Genomic DNA, 21,148 nt, shown 5'->3' with positions numbered 1-21,148 from the left:
GCTGCTGTATGTTTTGTCAATTTGTGCTTTTATATATTACAATAAATAATCATGCGATGATAAGGAATATATATCTCGTACAGTCTGACGATGGAATGGTCTTTAAGCTTGAGTCTGTTGACATGGCAATCGATTTCGTTTGTTACATGGCCTAATCCTTCCCTTTCTGATTTCTTTTAGAATTGTTCTGATTAATTAATCTTCATTTTCATACTTTCCATGTTTAGTTATGAACCATCATTATTTATTTTTATGGGGGTTGAATATTAGATGCTTATAACTGACCAAACTGAACAAGAAATCAGGAAACCCACGTTCATGATTAAGAAAAAAGTCAGATTAAACCAAATATCAACTCTATTGCCCAAACCCCAAGAGGTAAATATAAACATACATATTATAAGCTATTTCATACATGTGATACTATCAAGTGATCAGTTTAAAGTACTATAAAATCATCCTATTTGAGGCATAATTGAGAATTAAATATGAGTAACTCTTCCAATTGAAATTCAATTTTAGGTTGCTACATTACAAGAGATTAGTCCCTTCTATTATACCTAATCCGCATTGGTCTAATTATTATTGTTAGGTGAATATCATTTTCATTAATCATTAGCACATACCTTCTTTCAAACCCATTGAGGAGTGCATGCATCTTGGTTGCTTTTCCTTCCTTTGAAGCATTATCTCCTTCCAATATAAAAAGACATAAACCGTCCTGTCATGTATCCATATACACAGTTAGTTATTACAAGCTTGATCTTCCAATTTGCTTCCTCTTTTGATGGTCTCTGCAGATTGAATAATAATGGGTAGGATTAAACTAGGATCTTACTCCCTCTGCTTTGTTATATTCTTGTGCCTTCATCATCATGAGTTGCTTTCTGGGGTCACTGCTGCTCGACCTCTCAAGATTTTGCAGTTGGAAACTTCAAATGAGAAGACGCGGACAAACCCTAGCTTGGTTTTGTGGACAAGGAAGACGTCAGGGCCTAGCCGAGGAGGGAAGGGTCATGGATCTCAAGCTCGCCTCCTACTTAAAGACTCTGGTCCAAGTATTGGCATAGGACACTAGACATGCGTGTAATATGATGCTATGTACTATCTCCGGTCCTAATTATAAAGCCTCATATATAAACTAGAAATGAGGTCTTATAATTTAGACACCAGAGGTAGTACATATAAATATATATATATATATATATATATATCATCCTTACCAGTGTCCAATCCAGGTGGTGATGATCTTTCCATCCGGATCAAAAGGTAGTATGGAGTTTTTTCAACTAAAAAAGGTATCAATTTAGAAGATATTTATATTCATATTATGGCCCCAAAGAAACAAGAAGATATTTATATCGTTATTACTTTTGCAAGTTGTTATATGTATATATTTGTGATGTGATTAATTTATGGTCATAGGTGATATAAATTCTTTAAAAAACTGAGAATTAAGTGAAAAGATTGTCAGAATCAGAGTTAGAAAGCACAAATGATAAAATTGACTATTAACAGTGAATGATCAAATAAGTATGGCATATATTTGATCTTTGGAATTTGTGTATATATCCTTAGTCAACCCGTTAGAGCACATCACCACCCCTGATGATGGCACACCAAATACATGTTGTCCCAGAAAAAGGTGCAAGTGTAATGACATTAGACAAAATAATATAGAAGAAGAAACTTGCATTCTTGGTATGTATACTTCTTTCAATTAAATTAAAGTGAGTGGATTTTAAATTTAAAAATAAGATATTAAATAATAAGTGGGTGTCTGAGTAACATACTTTTGTTTTGTTAATGTGGGTCATACAGTGATTAATGGGCATTTAAGTTTTTCCAATACTATCTTCGGTCTTTAATATAAAAGCTAGTTTGACATTTAACTTGATTCTAAATATAAGACTCCAGTCTATTTTGTTTCTTATATTTATCTATTTTTTTCAAAGTAATCCATGCAGTAATAGTTGCATATATAAAGGTTTTATCAAATAGTAGTTATAGCTAATACATATTATTAGCAAGAATATCCTAGAAAAAACAACATATATTTATTACAAATAACTAATTTAACAAACTTTTTATTCAACTAACTCTTATGCTCCTCCAGTTCTTAATATAAGACATAATTCTTGAGTTAATTTTGGTCCTAAATATAAGACTTATTTTTTATATTTATCAATTTTTCTAAATTATCCCTATGAAAACTCCCTCAACCATAATCAAGTAAAAGATGACAAGAGGATATTAAGGAAGATGATTATGGTGTTTTGGGATAAACATGTTATATTTTTATAATTAACTAATCTATCTAATATTTTTAATCTAATTAAATAGTTAAATAGGTTTTATATTAAGAATCAGAAGAGTATTATAAATATTAGATTAATGTTTAGGAATACAATTGACACAAAAGGAAACGTGAGGCCCATTGTGTATGCCATGCAGTCATGGTCCAGAACCCCACAACGTGGACCATCAAAGCCGAGTTTACGCGTATTAAGCTCCAATATTGTCAAAAACTGCTTTGACTTTAACGACTTCATGTGCTTTTATTAGGGGTAGAAAAATACATTTTTATCCGAAATTAACTTATAATTATGATTTTGAGGATAAATTTTTTTGTAATAGATTTGTAAGGTTGATTTTGACATAATCAAAAAACAAATTGAAAAGTCAAAATTATTATTTTTCTTAAAAATATCAAAACACTCCTAAATTGAAGTTATGTATTTGAGATTGTATGTATAGCCATGAATCACAACGTCTTCCATGACACTCAGTATTCTTTTCTTTCTTTTTTTTTTTTAACAACCAATTAAAACGATATCAATATATCATTTACAAGACCGTTGGCAAAAAAAAAAAATCATTTACAAAACAAAACATAAACAAAGAGTTTATTAAAAGAAGAAAAAATGTGGATGTGAAAAATTTTTATTTTTTCAATGTTTACTTCAGTAATAAACTAACAAGGACGAATATTATAATTATAAGAGCAGAATACTCTAACCTCTTTTACATTTTACTCTAATTACATCAACTTCTTCTATATTTTGAAAATATATACTTATGTCCAAATCGTTAATTCCTTTAATAATGTTCTAAAAAAATAATTTTTTTAATTAAAATTTATATTAAGATACTTTTTATTTACTAATTTACCCTTTGTAACATTAAATCCCTAAAATTTGGCTAAATAATTTTTTCCTTTTTCCTTAATTTTATTTTTTTATTTTTAAAAATAGCAAATTGTTTAGTGTTTTTATCATATTAGAATGAAAAATTAATTAATTTAATTAATGTAGATTTAAAAATTTTGAATTAAAATTTGATTAATTTTTTAAATAAATATGTGATAAAATAGATGTTATAAATGTTTCTAACAAAATTTTTATTTTAAAATTTTAAATTATTAATTTAAATGATTTCTGTGGTCTCTCAAACTTAGACAATTTATATTATACGATGAAAAAATATTTACTTAATATATTTTTTATTATGCATTAAAAAAATTAAAATTATAAAGTTTTATAATATAATAAAAAAATTAAAATTATAAAGTTTTATAATATAATATTAATAGATTTTATTGTATTAAAAATTTGAAAATACATGTATTAAAATTTTTTATCAAAAATTATTTTTTAGAAAATATAAATATTTATATAAATTTTATGTTAATGAAAGGTATTTTGGCTAAAATAAAAATTTAAAAGCCAAATTTAATGGTTACTTAACTATTAAATAGATAGAAATAAAATCTCAAATATCTATGAGGGGTTTGTATAATATGTATTTTAATTTTAAAAGAGATATATATATCTTCAAAATAAAAAAAAATCTGTAATTAAAATAAAATAGAAGAATAATTAAAGTATTTTACTCTAATTATAAATTTCTCAATCACTACCAGCAACAAGTCAACAACCTCACCAACGGCTCCCATACTTTTTTTTTTTATTCGAAAAAAGAAGCCAGGTCCATTAAGGTCGTACGTCCAGTACAAACGCGGTACCTTATTCCCTTTCGCCCTTCATTCTTTTTTTTTATGCCAAAATAAAATGCAAATTGGAAAGAACGATTCCCCTTCTCATGATAGCTCAGCTATATTCGGATTCAATTCAATCCAAAGTTCCAAACTAAAATAGTTTACTCATTTTGTCCTAATCCTTAATCAAGTTAACAAGAGCACCTTGCTGAAACCACAACAATGGTTTAAAAAATATTACTTATTATATACTTAATATAATACTCCTCCGGTCCTAATTATAAGACTCAATTGACTTATTTAAAGAGATTAAGGAAGTAAGTTAAGTTGATTATTTATATAAATAAGTGTTGTCATTCCTAAAATATCCTTGCTAATTAAGTATATGGTTTAAACTATCATTATTAGAAGGATTATCTTGGAAAAAAATGCATAAATATAAGAGACAAAATGGATTGGGTCTTATAATTAGGACCAAATAAAAAGTCAATTGGGTCTTATAATAAAGACGGAGGAGTAGTTAATATAATAGTTGATTACTAATTTGAGTAGATTAAAAATGTTAATCAACTGAAATGGTATGATATATTTTTTTTTCTAAAACAACCAAACATCTTTTCTAATTTTCTCCCTCCCTCTCCTAATTAATTATTAATTATTATTAGGAAATATTGGGCTCTATTCAGGAAAAATTAGTAAACAATAAAATAAGTCTTAAACATTTCACCCAAAAAAAAAGGCTTACATATATAAGATTAATATTAAATCTCCAATTAATTTCTACATTAAATACCAAAGAAATATTGTTTAATACCATCCTTATTTCAAACATAAGACAATTTTAATTAAAAATAGATAAATAATTAAGATTATGGATGTTTTAAGTGAAAAAATTATCAATTATTACATGAAACCTAAAAATCAACAAAAAGATAAACCATTTTTTCTTAAAATTTCTTACTCATACAGATCAACTTTAAATGAGTTAGTCTCAATAAATTTTTCTGTTCTTTCCCTATTCTTTGTACTTCTTTTAGAAGAATCTAATTGCAGTGGGTAACTTTAAAAATGTCTTTAAAAAAAGTTCATCATACACAAAGTCGGCCTCAAAATTCCTTTCCTTCTGATCCAACTTTAAAATATTAAAATCTTTATAGCTACATATGATATCAAAATTCTAACTAGTACCATGGCGGAAGGCCCACATGAAGAATGACTATAATTTTTAAATTAAATTATAAGTATTACTTAAAATGACCATTAGAGGAGCCGGTTTAAAGAATCACAATAATGCAGTTAATCTCAAAGAACACTCCCCTTGCTCCCACTCCTATAGATTTCTTCCTGTCAAAATTTTTAAACCATGTTCGTTGGATGAGACCATCCCAAGTGACTTCAAACTTCGAGTTCCAAGTTCTAACCCTACCAATTCCGTATGTACAGTCCCAAAATTAATGCTCACCTCGAGACAACAAGAAAAATCAGTTCGCCTTTTCAGTCTTCAGGACCCATGCCTTCCATTATCAAAACTCATTTGGCACAGTACTAGTATTTTTGAAAATCCAACCATCTCTCACAACGCCGCCATGTAATTTCTCACTTCATCCCTTATCATCTCCTTCATCACTGCCATTAACTCTGGCCCAAATGTGGTGATTCCACTGTGCCTCGTCTCCGTTGATAATAGTATTGATGTTGTTAATGCCTTCTCGCGCTCTGCGATAGGGCCTGAATCTTTAACCATCCATAACTCCTTCGACTTGGCTCCAGGAAGAGACAGAGTGAGTTCTGTGGAGAGATCGTTGTTCAAGATCGCATCCGGCGGTCTCGATTCAGGCCGAACCAGAGTCGGAGGATCAGAGACTACCTGATGACCCGAATCGCTTACATCAGATCCAGTTTGGCTGCTCGGGCTGTAACAATGACCCGCTAATACCGGTGGAATCGTCAGCGATCGGTCTCCGGTGGCCGGCTTCTTCGCTGGTAGGAGCGATGGATCTTCGACGTTGTCGACCAATGATGAGTACTTGCGCTTCAACGTAGAGTTCCAGTGGTTTTTGACGGAGTTATCCGTACGGCCGTTAAGGAGCTTGGCTATGGTGGCCCATTTGTTGCCGAACTTAGCGTGTGCCTTGACGATGATCTCGTCTTCCTCGGGAGTGAAGGCACCACGCTCTACATCCGGTGAGAGCTGGTTGCACCACCGGAGCCGGCACGACTTTCCAGATCGTCCGGGGATCGCCTTGCTTATCACCGACCAATTTCGAGCGCCGTGCTGTTGCACGTGCTGCCTCAACAACTCGTCCTCCTCAGGGCTCCAGGGACCCTTAACCCGATCCACTTCTCCCTGCAACGCCTCCATTCTCTTATATTCGTCGTTGATCAACCCTAAGCAAAACCTAAAAGCCACCAGAATCTCCAATGTCGAAGAAAATAGCAAGTTAAATTAAATTAGGATGGGACACAAAAAAAAAGGAAAGAGAGAGACTGGAAAGAGAGAAACGGTTCAGCGGGAGACTCCTCTGAATGGGAGGATAGTAGAAGAGGAATGAGAAGGGTTTATAAGAAGAGGGCAAGTCAATACCTGACGCAGCCGGTTAACTGAAACAGGTAAGAAACGAGATGTGAACCGGTGATAGTGAGTTACCGGTTAGTATAGTTTACAGCTGGATAACGACCAGGTTTGGCCACGCGGGGCCGTGGGCAACGAGGGTTTCTGAGAATCCAACGAAATACTCGGCGGAATGAAACGCACCGGAGGGGTTCGTTGGAAGTTGAGGGATTTGGAGGATCCTGAATATTTGAAAAACTCGCGAAAAATTCCGTTTGGGTGTTTGCAAGAAGAGATATTTTGGGGATATTTTGAGGTAGAACTGTTCGGGATAAGCTCAGCTCGAGTGGGGCCAGGCTGGAGAGCATTACGTGAAGGATTTTAATTTTAGTTTTGGTGAAGAGAGAGAGAGAGAGAGAGAGAGAGATGTAATATAAATAGATAGGTATTAAATGGAATTTTTGAGAAGCACGAAAGTGATGACGTGGAGAGGAAGAGATAGGGAATATAACTGACAATTTGTCAGTCACAGCTGGAGACTGAAGGCAGGTGACGACTTGACGAGGTTGTAACGGGCTACTCCCACCGACACGAGCCGGTCACCTACCCCACGAATTTTCAGTAATTTCACCTTTTGTTCCCTCCTATAAATTCCGGACTTCAAACGGAACGGAACTGCACAATTTGGAACCGCCAAAACTAACTCCTTTCCAATTTCCTTCTGCAAACCGGCTTTCCCCATAACACAGGCTAGGTTTGAAATTCTTCTTTCCTCGTCCAATTACTATAGAGGAAAGTAGCTTCTGATGCATAAATCTTCAATCATTAACACATTTGAAATACACACTCACCCCGCTTAGAAATTAACATTGGTCATCAAAATTGAGCGAAAGTGGAGCGTTGTTGTCACCTGACTACTTGGTGGAGAGCTTCACGTTTGGATGAGAATGGCTCCAAGCTGATGATTCGGATTGGGCAGCTTTTGAAAATACAAATTAACTTGTGATGTTGAAATTTTGTTTATATAGAGTAGTTCAAGTGGGTGATAATTAAAGTGTTTAACAAAGAATTAAAACTTACCCCAGCATCACTTTGGCAGGCATGTGAGGCGGGTGTTGGAATCTGGCCATAGTGCGTGTGAAGGAAACAAACAGGTAAACGACAAAGTCTTTCTTTAAGGAACACATGTTGAGTAATTCAAAGTGATAATCATGGCCTTCGAATGGAGTGTTAAGGAACAAAATCACAGGCCACAATTATATAATTAGCAGAATTAGCACGTGGTTGAGAACCGTCCAGGATGTTTCATCAACAAATTTAATATTTGGAGCATAATAATATAATCCATCATCCCCCATGTTGCCGCTTTCATTAGCTCTTGAACTCGGAGACATGCTCGAAGCTTCCACACCCCGGTGATTCTCTCTTTTGCTTAGATGCAATCTTGTATTCCATCATATTTTTAATATAAAAAGTATTTCATTCATTTAAATGGATTAAAAAACAAAATTAATTGATTAATTATAACAAGTGTGATAGAATCTCTTTAAAATATTCTCATAAAACATTATACTACCTCTATGTCTTAATACTACATCTAAGAGCTAAGTGACTAATTTGAGTAGATTAAAAAAATTAATTAAATTAGTTATTTGTAATAAATAAATTTTATCTTTTCTAAAATATTCATACTAATCAAGTATATTGATTAGAATTACTATTATCACAAGAACCATTTTGAGAAAAAATAGATAAATACGATGGACAAAGTAGATTGAGGTCTTATGTTTAGAATCAAAATAAAAGTCAAACAAGTTCTTATATTAAGGACCGGAGGTAGTATAAGAATTAGTGGACTAATTTGAGTAGGTTAAGAAAATTAATTAAGTTAGTTATTTGCAATAAACATGTATTGTCTTTTTTAAAATATTCTCACTAATCAATTATAATGGTTAGAACTACTATTATTAGAAGGACTACCTTGAAAAAATAGATAAATATGAGAGACAAAGTAGATTGAGGTTTTATATTTAGAACAAAAATAAAAGTCAAACAAGTTCTTATATTTTAGACAAGAGGTAGTATTATATATTAATTTATAAGTCAAATCTGACAATTTAACTAGCTTGTACTGCCTCCGGTTCTTAATATAAGACCTTGGTTGATTAATTATAAGAGCTAGTTAATTAATTTGAGAATATTAAAGAAGTAAGTTGAGTTAGTTATTTGTCCTAAATAACTGCTGTTTTTCCTAAAATATCTTTGCTAATCAATGTATTGGTTAGAACTACTATTGTTAGAAAGATTACTTTAAAAAAATATATAAATATAATAGACAAAGTGGATTTGAGTCTTATATTTAGAACCAAAATAAAATTTAACCAAAGTCTTATGTTAAGGATCAAAAGCAGGAGTATATTAATAATATGTTTGGCTCAGCAAAGGTACGTCTTTTGCCACTAGAGCAAATATCATTTGGGACTAGGAAAATTATATGTTAATTATTCAACTAGTTGGTTTAGTCTTGGATTTTTATGAAAAAAACTATATTAGTTATAATAATATATTTATATGTAATTTTTTGCTCACTGTAATTCAATTAAATATTTTTATGCCTATACATCATCTTTTTTTTTCATTACGTACCAAAAAAATTCATATCATCATCGTTACATTATATTCCATTTCATTTTATTATATTTCCTCAGATTCACTAAACAAAATAGGGTGTAAGAATTGCATGAAGTAGTCCTTAACAATTGTATTATTTATTGATAATATAGTTCTTTGAGTTGAGTGTTAATAATTAAGTTCAAGAAAAATTGCATGGCATTTGACATGTTAGATCTAATTTTGAATATTTTAAGATGATAATGTAATCAAGTAAAACTTACAAAAATAAAAGTAGTATGCCAGCTTGACTGTAACAATATACAACCGATTAAACTTGTTTGACCTAGAAGCAAATAAAAAAAAAAAACTCCTAACAATTATTGTGAATGATCTACTCCTTCCATTTCATATATAATCATTTTACCTATTACATGCCCATCAAGAAAAATGGTTAATTGGCTAATCGCCTATTTTTTTACTTTATCTTTTATTCATACTACCAATGACTATTACAAGTAATTTTCATAGGTTTATTTTGATAGTTTTGACGGGAAAACATGGAGCTACTTTACAAAAATGACATTGTAATGTGAAATGAAAGTTGTATAATAACAACTATAATTACTACACTAATTCAAACCAAACCAAACCAACTTAATAAATAACTATCAAGAAATTATTAACATATTTATCTAATAATTTTATGATTGTTAATTAATTAGATTATTATTGAAATTGTAAGTGAGGTTAAATTAAATATTTTTAACTCTTATATGTCTCATCTATATATATATATATATATATATATGCATGTTTTTTCTTATCATTAACTCCAAAAAATGATTTCAACACATATTTACATTATCACCTCATTTATATGTATTTTTCACTAAAAAATTTAATGACAAGTAAATTTTGTATTTTAACTCTCATAAACAGTACCATTCCAACTTAAAAAAATTGTACTCAAAATATTATATCAATAAATTTTATGTAAAAAAACAAATAAATTAGATCTAATTGAGGCTCAAAATCCTTTTTATTTTTTTCTTAGAATACCGTATTTATCTTTTGATAAAAAATGCATGGTATCAGAGCCAATTGAGGCTTAATTTTATGAGGGAGTCCCGGTTAAATCCAATTTAAATACCTAAATTTAAATTCAGGCTTATATTTTTAACAAATTTCTAATCAAGCCATGAGACCTAATTAGAAAATTTTAAATATTATTGAATGATCAGAATGCCCCTCTTTGATAAAAAGAAAATGATTGTTTTACCCCTCCTAAATAATTCATCTTCTCTTATGATTATTTTTTAGGATTAGAAAACACATAAATAATTTTATAATATTTAAAATTTGTATATATAAACAAAACCTTCAAAAATATTTTAATCCAACATTTTAAATTATAATATCTTCAGGTTGTGAATATTCATTTTTTAGATTTTAAAATATCTTAATTACAAGCAATATTTTATATTAAGTTGTTGCAAATTAACTTTTCAGGTTGCAATCCAATGTTTGCTTAAATAAATAAAACTAACTTAAATTATAAGAACATACTATTAAATATTTTTTGTAATTATAATATTTTAAGATCTTAAAATAAATATTTACAAACATAAATAAAAAATATTTATTTTAAGACTATTTATGTTGAAATTTAAAATGTTTTATTAAAATATCTTTGAAACTTTTAGTTATATATACAGATTTTAAACCCTGAAAAAAAAATTTATGTGTTTTTTGATTTTAAAAATAAGGGTGAATGGGCAAATTTACTGATTATAATATCAAAAAAGAGCACTAGGTTCCATGATAAAATATTGGGGATAAAAATACACATGAACATTTTAAAATAAGGCAAAAATATCACCTCTGTTAATTAGAGCAAACGTCTATTACTTTTTTTTTCCCTTATGGGTTCCACTTATTCTTTGTATCCTTCTTTAGTCCCATGCTCTCTCGTCTTTGTGAACCCTTTCTTCCTCTCTCTTTCTTCTCTCCTCTCTCCCAATAAGGAATCAGAATTAATAAGTGAGTGAGTGATGTGGGGGTTTGATTGAAGTTAGAGTAAAGTCTGTTGGTCTCTTTAGCAGGTTGGGGGAAGATGAATTTGACCGTGAAAGCCATCAGTGGAGACAAGAACCGTGGGTGATTAATATGCTCGATTTTCATCATGAATCTCTGCTTGTCCTGACAGACATAAACGGCGAAGCAACTGTGCGAAACCACAGTAGTATGATATTTTTGGTGACGGCAAATATAGCTCTCCTGAATCTTCTAAAACCTTTTCCTTACAGTTTGCATCAATGACGCGAACGATACGTGCATATATGGGAGGAGAAAGCTGGAAAGGAAAAGAATAAAAAGGTTGAGAGACCATGTATGAAGATGTAAAGAGTTCCTTAATTTATATATACAGTGAGGGAAGTATGAGGAATTTGATTCAAACACAAATGTTGACCCATTTTTCTACATTTAGAATTTTCTTAACCGTATCCCACATGCTATTGGGTTTTGAATTGTGAATTATGAGGTAAAAATCATGAATTCGATCGTTCTAAATTTGGCATGTTATTATTATTATTCAATGGCAATCAATTAATTATATATGTAATATAAGTTTCTTATATTATCAATAGTTTTTTATATTATCAATATGAAATACAATATATGAAGCTAGACACAAGGAGTCATCTTTCGGTGGTGACAATGAGTGATGAGGTGGCTTCGGCAGTTCCGGTGGTAGGGAAGGCGGTAGATTCAGTCGCTTTAAGGATGCATGTGAAGGTCGGTTTTAAAGGGAAAGAGAGAAAGTATGAGAAGGGGTTAAAGTTGACTCAGGATGAGAGATAAGATGAAATAGACTAAGTAGGACTCATTAAAAAAGAGTAACGTTTGTTTAGAAAAATTAATGTAAATAGTATTTTTGGTCTGTTTTGAAAAGTTTATTAGTATTTTTGCACCTCACATTTTATTATGGTGCCCGGTGCTCCTTTTTGATATTACAATAAATTTGTCTCTTCATACAAAAATTAATCATAAGGGGTGAAAAATCAACTGGGAGAAATAAATAATAATTTTTATTTTAATTAAAGAGAGGGATTTCAATCATTTGACAATATTCAAAAATTCTAAATTAGGACTCATGTCCTAATTAGGAATTTATTAAAAGTGTGTGCCTAAGGTATTTCAATCAGATTTTATTGGGATTTTCCCTAATTTCATTCACATTTATCTTTTTTTGATTTTATGTAAATAAAATTGATTTTCGTATAACTCTGATACCAGCTATTTGTTTTATCTAAAGGCGAAAATTAGATTTTGAGAGAAAATATGAGAAAGAAAATTTAAATCATATATAGAAATATTTTTTTAATAAAGACTTGATCTAAAAATAGTTATTTTTGAGTGTCTTGATGAATTCCTTAATAAAGTGTCTATTCTTAATATCATGATAGATTGTGTTTCAGTTAATCTTATAGCAATTCATAATTTGTAATAATAAGTATTGCAATTCACATTCTGATTAATTAATCTTAAATAACTCGTGGCAATTTATACATACTTCATCTTGAAAGATTTTAAAATTTCTCTTTTTTTAATATAGATTGCATTGTTCCAAAAAATATATATTGATAATTAAACTATAATAGTCAAACACTCTCACAATAAATAATGAGGCTTTGTTTGTAGATAAGAAAATTTAAAAATACTAAGATAAAAAAATCCACAATACATAATATAACATTTTAAGCTAACTCTAATATATTGATAAGAAATTTATAGGAACATGGACTTTTTTTCCTTAATGGGAACACGGATCTTTCAGTTACCTGATTCCAACTTTATTAAATTAATAATTTTTTAAAGAATTTTTTTTCTTATAGTTAAAAAGTCAGAATCTTAATGTATTAATAGATTTTAGTGTCAAATTTGTCATTTCTTTCTTAATTGCTTTGCTATATCTGTCGTATAAATGTTCTCATCATGTTATATCTTATAGTCTCATTACTAAAGTTCATACTAATAATTAATATGAATTTGTACTAAAAATCTAAATAATGAAATAATATGAATTGCTTAATATAAATTTATACAAAAAAAATGCATTTTAGCCTTTTAATAACATATGGATACTACTCCAAGAACACATGAAGCTAACACATCACTTGGCAGCATCTAAAAAAAAGAAGAAGAAACTAGGTTATAAATTAATTGGTGCAATTACCACTTTGCTAATTTAAAAGGATATTTTAGTCTTTTAACCACATTAGAAAATTTCCAATAAGACTTCTTGGCCTAATTAAAGATTTGCTAAAAGTACAGGCCTTAACTTGAATTTTGATATTTCAATTAGATTTAATTAGGATTCTCCCTTAATATTAACATCTGTTACACATAAAAAAACAAGATCAAAATTAAAATTCATTAAAAGCATAAAGATAAAAATTAAAACTCATCAAAAATATAGAACTCAAAATAAAAACTCACTAAAAGTATAGGAGTCAAAACAAAAAATTATTGAAAATATAGAAAATAAAATTAAAATTTATTAAAAACATGAAAAGCAATTAAAATGCCTACCAGAAAACTATCTTGCCCGTGTAGCGCTAACATGTAGGTTCCGTCCCGCCTCTTGTACCTAAAAACAAGAAAATTTGATTTACAATATTTGAATTTTATGTAGAAATCAATTTTTTTATTGTTGAATTTATTATTAAAATTATAGGAGTAATGTTTTCAGAAGTATATTTGAAAAAACAACGAAACAAAATATAGGAATTAAACCCGTTATTTAACCGCGACACAATAAAATAAAAGGCAACTTTATTTTTGGCCTTGACAATGCAACTTGTTTACACAAATTCTCCTCTGAAGAAGAGGCAAATCAAACCTCACCGCAGCCCTGCATTATCCATAGTTGTTTGGGCTTAGGCACAATTATCGACGCCTAAAATCCCAAATTCAATCATCACAGTTCGGCCCCCTAACCTGAAAATGAAAAGAAATGGGGCAAAAAGGCCGAAAACCTTTGTAGTCTATATAGGCTATTGATTTCCGAAGCTGTTGAAATTTTTTGTAGTCGAATATTGTTGATCAATTGGTGAAGAGTATCTCGTTTGGATTTTGGAATTTGATTTGGGAATTCTTTGAGCTTGTTTTCTGTTGCTTGTTTAATGCCAATGCATCAAATTTGGCTGCTATTGCTCGCGTTCGAGTGAGTGAATCGTGTGCTTTAGTTACTGCTCACCCCAGAATCGCTCATCATCGAAGTTACGAGAAGCATTAAACAGAAATCGGGGTTTTTGGAGCTGAAAATAAAAAATTAGGTTTTGCGGTAATCCAAATATGTCGACGGGCAAACCTAAAGACGGTGACCTCCCGGTGGTTTCGGTGCCGGACAAGTCGAAACCGCCGCTTCCGCCGGCAACAGCAGTATCCAATGCACTTGTGGAATACACTCCAGTTGGTTTCAAGGAGGAAGAAGAGGACCTTGAGGTTAAGCTGCGACGTATTATCGATAACGTGCCCGTCCGAGTCAGCAACACGTCTGGAAGCTCTGCCGGTTCCGGCTCCGGTGACTTTCATCAGGTAAATCTTCCAATTAGTTTAGCTGTTCGAAGCACAGTAAAATTGTTCTTCAGATATTCCTTCCAGGACTTCTCTTTTGTACTCTAGTTGGTGCTGAGGGAGTTTAGTATGGTAGTGAGAATGCATATTACTGTTAGTAGTTGCTTAGAGGAAATGAAATTAACATTATAGTACTGATAATCGCTTAATATTATCCAGGCTAGTATAGCCTACACCGAATCTTCATGTTTGATGGCATGTGTAGCTCACCAAACCTGTCAATGAACCTATTGATGATAAATGCAAAGGGGCATTACGTCAATTATCCCCTAATAGAATGTAATATGTAGATCATAAAAGCAATTCAAAGTGATGCTGTAATTTTATCTACCACTTGACTCTTTGGTGAGGACTGATGTGCTGGTGATCAGGTTGATGCATTGGTGGAACACAAAATGTAAGGAGTTTCAGATAGGCACTGTACAGCAGTGGTAGTGTTATGAACTAAAGGTGTATATTAACATTTTGGTAGCTCATCTAGTAAATTGAAGAGATTTACCTTGTGATTGATTAGCACATAATGTGGCTGGCTGACGATATACAAGTGTTTGGGGATTAATATACAAAGTGTAGCTTCTACTTCAAAATGTTGTCCAAGAATGATAGACAGAATGAGTAGAATATAGAGTTCTATGGATAGCTGAGTAGTAGGAACTATTATATAAGATAAACTAATGATATTTATGCTGAATGGAAAAGGTAGGCCACTTATTTAGTATTCCTTCAGTCCTAAATGTAAGATCCATTTTGTAGTATAGTTTACACTGCAAAATAGGTTTTGCATTTAGGAATGGAGGAGTATTTGAATGTAAACCAATTGGGAACAACATCGATAAACTTTTGTTCTAGATGTGGATTCTCTGTGTTAGCCAGGGCTTTTTAAAGGGGTTCTTGATTTCTGCCACAGAAAGGGTGTGATTCTGCAAGGTTTCTTGGTTTAGATTTGTTTCTGAAGAATTTGAGCTGTGAAGTCTGATTTAGTTAGGGACTGGTGCTAAACCTTCCCCAAACCGACTAGGCCATGAAAACCCTCCCTATACATAGTTTGATTTTATTATCATTTGGTATTAAATGTGGGCATGCTGATCGGATCAAAATGATATGGACATGGACACATTCATACGTCAAACTCAAATATATAGCAACCATAACATGACATGATATACATATATCTTGTCATATCTGCTATATTCAAATCCTACTTCTTAATGCTTTCTGTTTAATGTTATACTTTTATTGAAGAATATGAACAGCGTTATCTTGTATTCTAAGTACCTTGCACTATTTTCCCCCAGGAAAATCTACCAGATAGAAAGATGTTGAACTGTACCGTTCAGATTATTTATGCACCACATGAACATTAGTGGAGCTGTAAATTCGGATTTCCTTGTTTATGGGGTCAGCTGTGTCCAGTGCAAATTTGAGCCCAAGAAAAGAGCTCCTTTTTTTCTTAGTCTTACATGTCTATGCAACGCGTCAAATACATGACAATGAGTGTGTCTGTGCTCTATAAATCCCGTAGTCCCTATTATATTCAAGCAGATGCATTAAAACGCTTTATGTGGTATATCCTTGCATGCATATGCTGATAGTTTATCATATGTTAACTTGTTGGGAAGCTCGAAAGGTAACAACTATGTTCTTATTTTCCCGTTTTCCTTAACTTCTTCCAACAGTATCGGCAGATGAGACGGAAAGAGCAAGATAGACTTGCGAGGATGGAAGTTGATTATCAGAAAAGGAAAGAACTGGCAGAGTTTACAATGAGGAGGGAGGAAAGGTTAAAAGCTGCTGAAGAGCGAACAGCAAAGAAGCGATTGAAACGTCAAAAGAAAAGGCAAAGAAAGAAGGAAAAGAAGAGTAAATCGAATACTGGAGAACAGCAGGAACAAAAAGAAGGATCTTCGGACGAGGGGGACTCAGATAATGACGAGGAGGCAACATAGTAAAGCATGCCTTGGCCGTACCTTAATGCTCTCGAAATATTGTTGTAAGCTACATCTTAGATGGCCACATTCATTTAAAGTTTTGAACATACAGTCTTGGGACTTGATTGAGTTTTCCAGGTATTGTATTTTGTTTTGAGATGAAATCTTTGTGAGACTAATGGAGGGCCATGGGATTGTGTAATTTTTGCCTCTACGTTTCCCACTTCTCGAGAACCACGACTGCGCTCTGTTGATTCACTCAACCTCTTTAGATGTGAAAAGAAATTTTGAGCACTTTGATGGATCATTCAAGTCAGAGCGTGCAAATAGTGAGAGTTTTTAACTTAATCGTAGTTTGCATAACAAAAATTACAACAAAAAAAAGGAATAAATTCACGATGCCGTACTTATTTTCCCTTTTCTGTTTATGCCGTAGCACTCATTTTCCATCTTAATAGTTCTACATGTACATAGCGGTGCAAAGATACAAAGCTCTTCAGTCAAAATTTTATTCCTCCTTATGGCTACAGAAACAGGTTCACCAAAGACTTAAAATACAATACACAACCGATCAATCGCCTAACAAGAGGATCTCACAACCCTCGAACTAATATAATAAAACATTCATTAAGGAAACAAACCCTAAAGAGTGAGGACATACTTCGGCTATAATTCACATCAAACACAACACAAGCCAAGCCTCACGCAAGCTTTGGGATTGGAATAGTTTCTGATGTTGGTAGCGTAACTGAACGCAACAATTCCAGCGAGAAAACAAGCCCCAGGAAATGAGAAAGGATGGTGTTTGCTGAAGCCTGTAGATCAACCAAGAATTACAACGATGTAATAACAAATACCCAAATTATCGGCTTAAATGCTTAAAAGATACCCATGTTTCTTGAAGACTAGTTCCGAAAGGCATCAATAAAGGGACAGAGTTCAGAGCGGAAATTTCTGTATCATGTTTATAGGATTCAAGGACCAGACTTAAAATTGTGCACTAGACTTGAGAATAAATCCCACCAAAAAATAAACTGCAAATGGCGAATGCAGAAAGGATTCTTGAGATCAAATCAATGTGCCATACCTGCACTAAAAAGACATCCAGAGCAAGGACAGGGCTGAATCCAGGAGACATCCCTGAGTAATATGGACTGGCCGAGGAAGTGAGAGCCTTTCCAACCAAAGCTCCAACTGTGGCTTGCATGCCAAGAATAGCGGCGCCCATTCCCAAGAGGTTCAACACTATACCGTTTTTCAAACTTTTCACAACATCAGCACGAGGAGGGGCCTGAAAGCTCAAGTAGGAAGTAGTGAGGGAGAGGACGGAATAAGAACTCACTATGAAGACAAGGACCACCTAATATCACCATCTATGACCAAAGTCCGCAAGTTAAAGCAATATATTATCGCAAACACACAATGTAAATTGTGGTGATCTATCCAGATAGCTCTATTTCAAGTCCTATAAATAAATTGTTGAACATAACACAATTAATTCAATATGGATATTATGGCCTATGGGCAAACAGTAAGTGCATATCAACTTGAGGACCCATTTAACTTAAAACTTCAAGAAACTTCAAGATATCATGAGTTTAAGTAGAGAAAACAACAGAATTCATGTCCAGCTTAATGTCAGTGACTTCTCGATCATCTCACCATGACTGACAGACCTTGACACTGTTGGGATGCACCGATCCTTCTGAGCACGAGTTGAGGTTGGAGAAATTTAAATAGGAACGAAAATCTTGGAAGTTTGTTAATGTAAGTATTGACAGATTTACCGGGATCGAAGTTCAAAGTTAAAGGCTAATGCACTTTCTTAGTTCTCAGTCTTTTTTCATTCTTTACTCCCTTGGAGAGGAGCATGTAACACCAGCATATGTCATGACAGATATGATAGCACTGATGTTCGTGTTTGGAACACAGAAAAGGAATTGTCGAGTAAAAATCATTCTGAAACTCAATTTAGTGAAGGGCTGTAAGAAAATGTGGGAAGGCAACAAACGACACTCCACAGATATCACTAAAAACGACAATTACAAAAAGCATCCAAGAAAAGAAAATTGGATTTAAAACAATTTTATATCATGGTTGAGCGTTGTTGACATTGAAATTCATGCACAAGAGTCAACAGAGATCCACCACTGAAAATGACTTCAATCTTGAGAACTTCAAAAGCAGCTCAAAATCAGTAATATAAACACTACCTTTGTTGGCTCATTGGCAGTTCTTCGAAGCTTACTTGATAGCCGAATATATCTGAATGACCAGAATACAGAAATGAAAGCAGCCACTAATCCACCAGAGGTAGCATAAAAGGTTGCCGGTGAAGTAACCTTGCCTGTGATAACAACGGAAAATGATAGTATGACAGCAGCCACCACCGTGCAGGCTAGCTGGCCCCAAAATCCTAAACTTCCCAAACGCTTAAAATACCTCGCTGTCTTCTCTAGCCTCTTTGAAACCTACAACAACGAAATCAAGCTTCCGCTGTGGTTACATATAAAAGATAAGCAATGCCAATGCGAAGAGCATTTTTTCTTAAAAAAAGTTCTACTCATTTTCAAGAACATTAACTTAAAGGGATCAGAAGGAAAGTTTTATGAACTGAAGTTACAAGAGACGTTTAGACTTTGAAAGGAAATCACTTCGCTCACAGTATAACTCAGAATCATGCGGAAGTCAACTCATTGAGCACACGCAAGGAATTCACAAACCCCCATTTCAGATAGAGAGAGAAGAGGATGATGAGAAAGAGAGAGTGCCTGAGCAAGTTTTGCTTCTTCTGATTCATGATCGGCCGGAGTGGAAGGGGAAGAACCTTGGGAATAAGATTTTGCAGAGAAGGAGAGTTTCGCTGGTCCATAAAGAGCATCGACAAAGCAATAAGGAAAAGAAGATGAACATGACGTCGAAGGTTGACGAGATTGAAGAAGGATGAGAGACGGTGGGGAAAAGCAATTTCGCCGCAAATTTAGACGGTAGAGATGAGGAGCTGAGCCGGACGAAGCCTCCGCCGAATCCGCAGAGGCCACCGTGAAACTGCCGACGGAAGCCGGCGGTAGAAGTAGCGTCTGCATTACAAATGAAAGAAGCGAGAGCCGGCAGAGTGGTTCGTCAGTCACTTCGGAAGTTTCAGATTTTTCAGCTCGGACTCGTGTTGGTAAGTAGCCGTGAGTGGGCAGTTTGGGTTGGAGAATAAAGGCCCAATCATACCAGTAAAATCAATAGGCCCAAAACTTGAACTCAACTGGATGAGCCCGTTTTCTGAGCCCATTATGGTCCAGATGAATGATTCTCATGAGAGTTGAGCCCATTATGTACCCAACACAGTCCTTCCGTTCTATTTACAAGACATTTTGAGCATCTTTTTACAGAAATCATGGAAGGCCTGAAAATGCATTAACTTCAACTAAAAATTAAAAATCTTCAAGTTATCATCAAGTTGTTGGTTGAGATGCTAAGCAGTTTCACTCTTATAAGGAGGAGAACACAGGTTGGAATACCAAGAAACATACTTGTTGGAAGGGTTTTAACCTTAACACTCTCGATCTGATGGAGATTAGTCTCAATTTCAAAATGGCTTGAAGACACTCTCAATTATATTCGGAAAAAAAATCTCTAAGTTTGCATATGTTAATTGCATGATTGTGAAACTGACGACCCTCACTGGGAAAACATAAATACAGTATATTGAATAAAGGCAAAATAGGGGGAAAAATTAAAGTAACAAATAGCCGTTTGATGCTTTATATAAAGTAAAAAGGGCCAAAGAAATATAAGTGTTAAAAAGTTATTAGTAGTATGTGCAGAATTATACATAAAGTAATGGCACCAAAGAGAGTAGTGTTATAAAAGGGGGAATTCATTTTAGACGCTCATCATCAAATCGTCCCGTGTAGATCAAAATCAGACGGTCCATATATTTAATATGACTTTATTTTGATATGTCTAATAGTTCAATACTTCAATGTGCACAAAATCAAAAATAAAGATTATCTATTAACTATCAGTATTTAAAAAATAATTATTTTTATTTAAAAATTATCAGTTGAAAATTTTAAACCTTGACAGTAGAAACTGTTTCTGGATTATACGGATCTCATTACTATGATCAATAGCGTAATACCACAGTGTTTAATATAAAAGTTACTTAACTAATTTAAGTAAATTAAAAAAATTAGTAAAGTTGACAAATATGAGTTGATTTTTTTAAAGTTAATTATGACTATTACTGGATGTCAACTCTTAAACATATATGTGTAATCAATAGGGATATTTTAAAGAATGAATTACAAATCTGAGAGATAAAATTGATTAAGATATTATATTTATGATCAAATTATATTCCCAACTAGCTATTATATTAAATACGGAAAATGCAGTATATCAACATTCAAACTGATTCCATAA

At 32.6% G+C, this 21,148-nt stretch overlaps 3 protein-coding genes across 3 annotated transcripts; 1 reads left to right on the top strand and 2 right to left on the bottom strand.

The window, feature by feature from the left end:
* Window positions 1-5,210: 5,210 nt before the first annotated feature.
* LOC114751728 (transcription factor MYB44-like) lies at window positions 5,211-6,450 on the bottom strand. The gene has a single exon (XM_028940397.1). It carries the CDS (start codon window positions 6,357-6,359, stop codon window positions 5,571-5,573), a length of 789 nt encoding a protein of 262 aa, XP_028796230.1. The 5' UTR covers window positions 6,360-6,450; the 3' UTR covers window positions 5,211-5,570.
* A 7,657-nt stretch (window positions 6,451-14,107) lies between these two features.
* On the top strand, window positions 14,108-16,943 carry LOC114751727 (PRKR-interacting protein 1). The gene is made up of 2 exons (XM_028940395.1): window positions 14,108-14,762; window positions 16,478-16,943. The coding sequence occupies exons 1-2, from the start codon at window positions 14,520-14,522 to the stop codon at window positions 16,745-16,747; spliced, it is 513 nt and encodes a 170-aa protein (XP_028796228.1). The 5' UTR covers window positions 14,108-14,519; the 3' UTR covers window positions 16,748-16,943.
* Window positions 16,944-17,206: 263 nt separating this feature from the next.
* On the bottom strand, window positions 17,207-19,824 carry LOC114751726 (protein TIC 21, chloroplastic-like). The gene is made up of 4 exons (XM_028940394.1): window positions 19,501-19,824; window positions 18,943-19,200; window positions 17,817-18,020; window positions 17,207-17,544 (listed from the first exon to the last, which is right to left on the bottom strand). The coding sequence occupies exons 1-4, from the start codon at window positions 19,813-19,815 to the stop codon at window positions 17,431-17,433; spliced, it is 891 nt and encodes a 296-aa protein (XP_028796227.1). The 5' UTR covers window positions 19,816-19,824; the 3' UTR covers window positions 17,207-17,430.
* Window positions 19,825-21,148: the final 1,324 nt, after the last annotated feature.

This window comes from Neltuma alba, unplaced genomic scaffold (assembly GCF_004799145.2).
Source record: "Neltuma alba isolate B1F8T4 unplaced genomic scaffold, ASM479914v2 tig00007070_pilon, whole genome shotgun sequence".
NCBI lineage: Eukaryota > Viridiplantae > Streptophyta > Magnoliopsida > Fabales > Fabaceae > Neltuma > Neltuma alba.
Note: the sequence above shows the minus strand (reverse complement) of the source record. Positions and strands in the feature narration are given on the sequence as shown.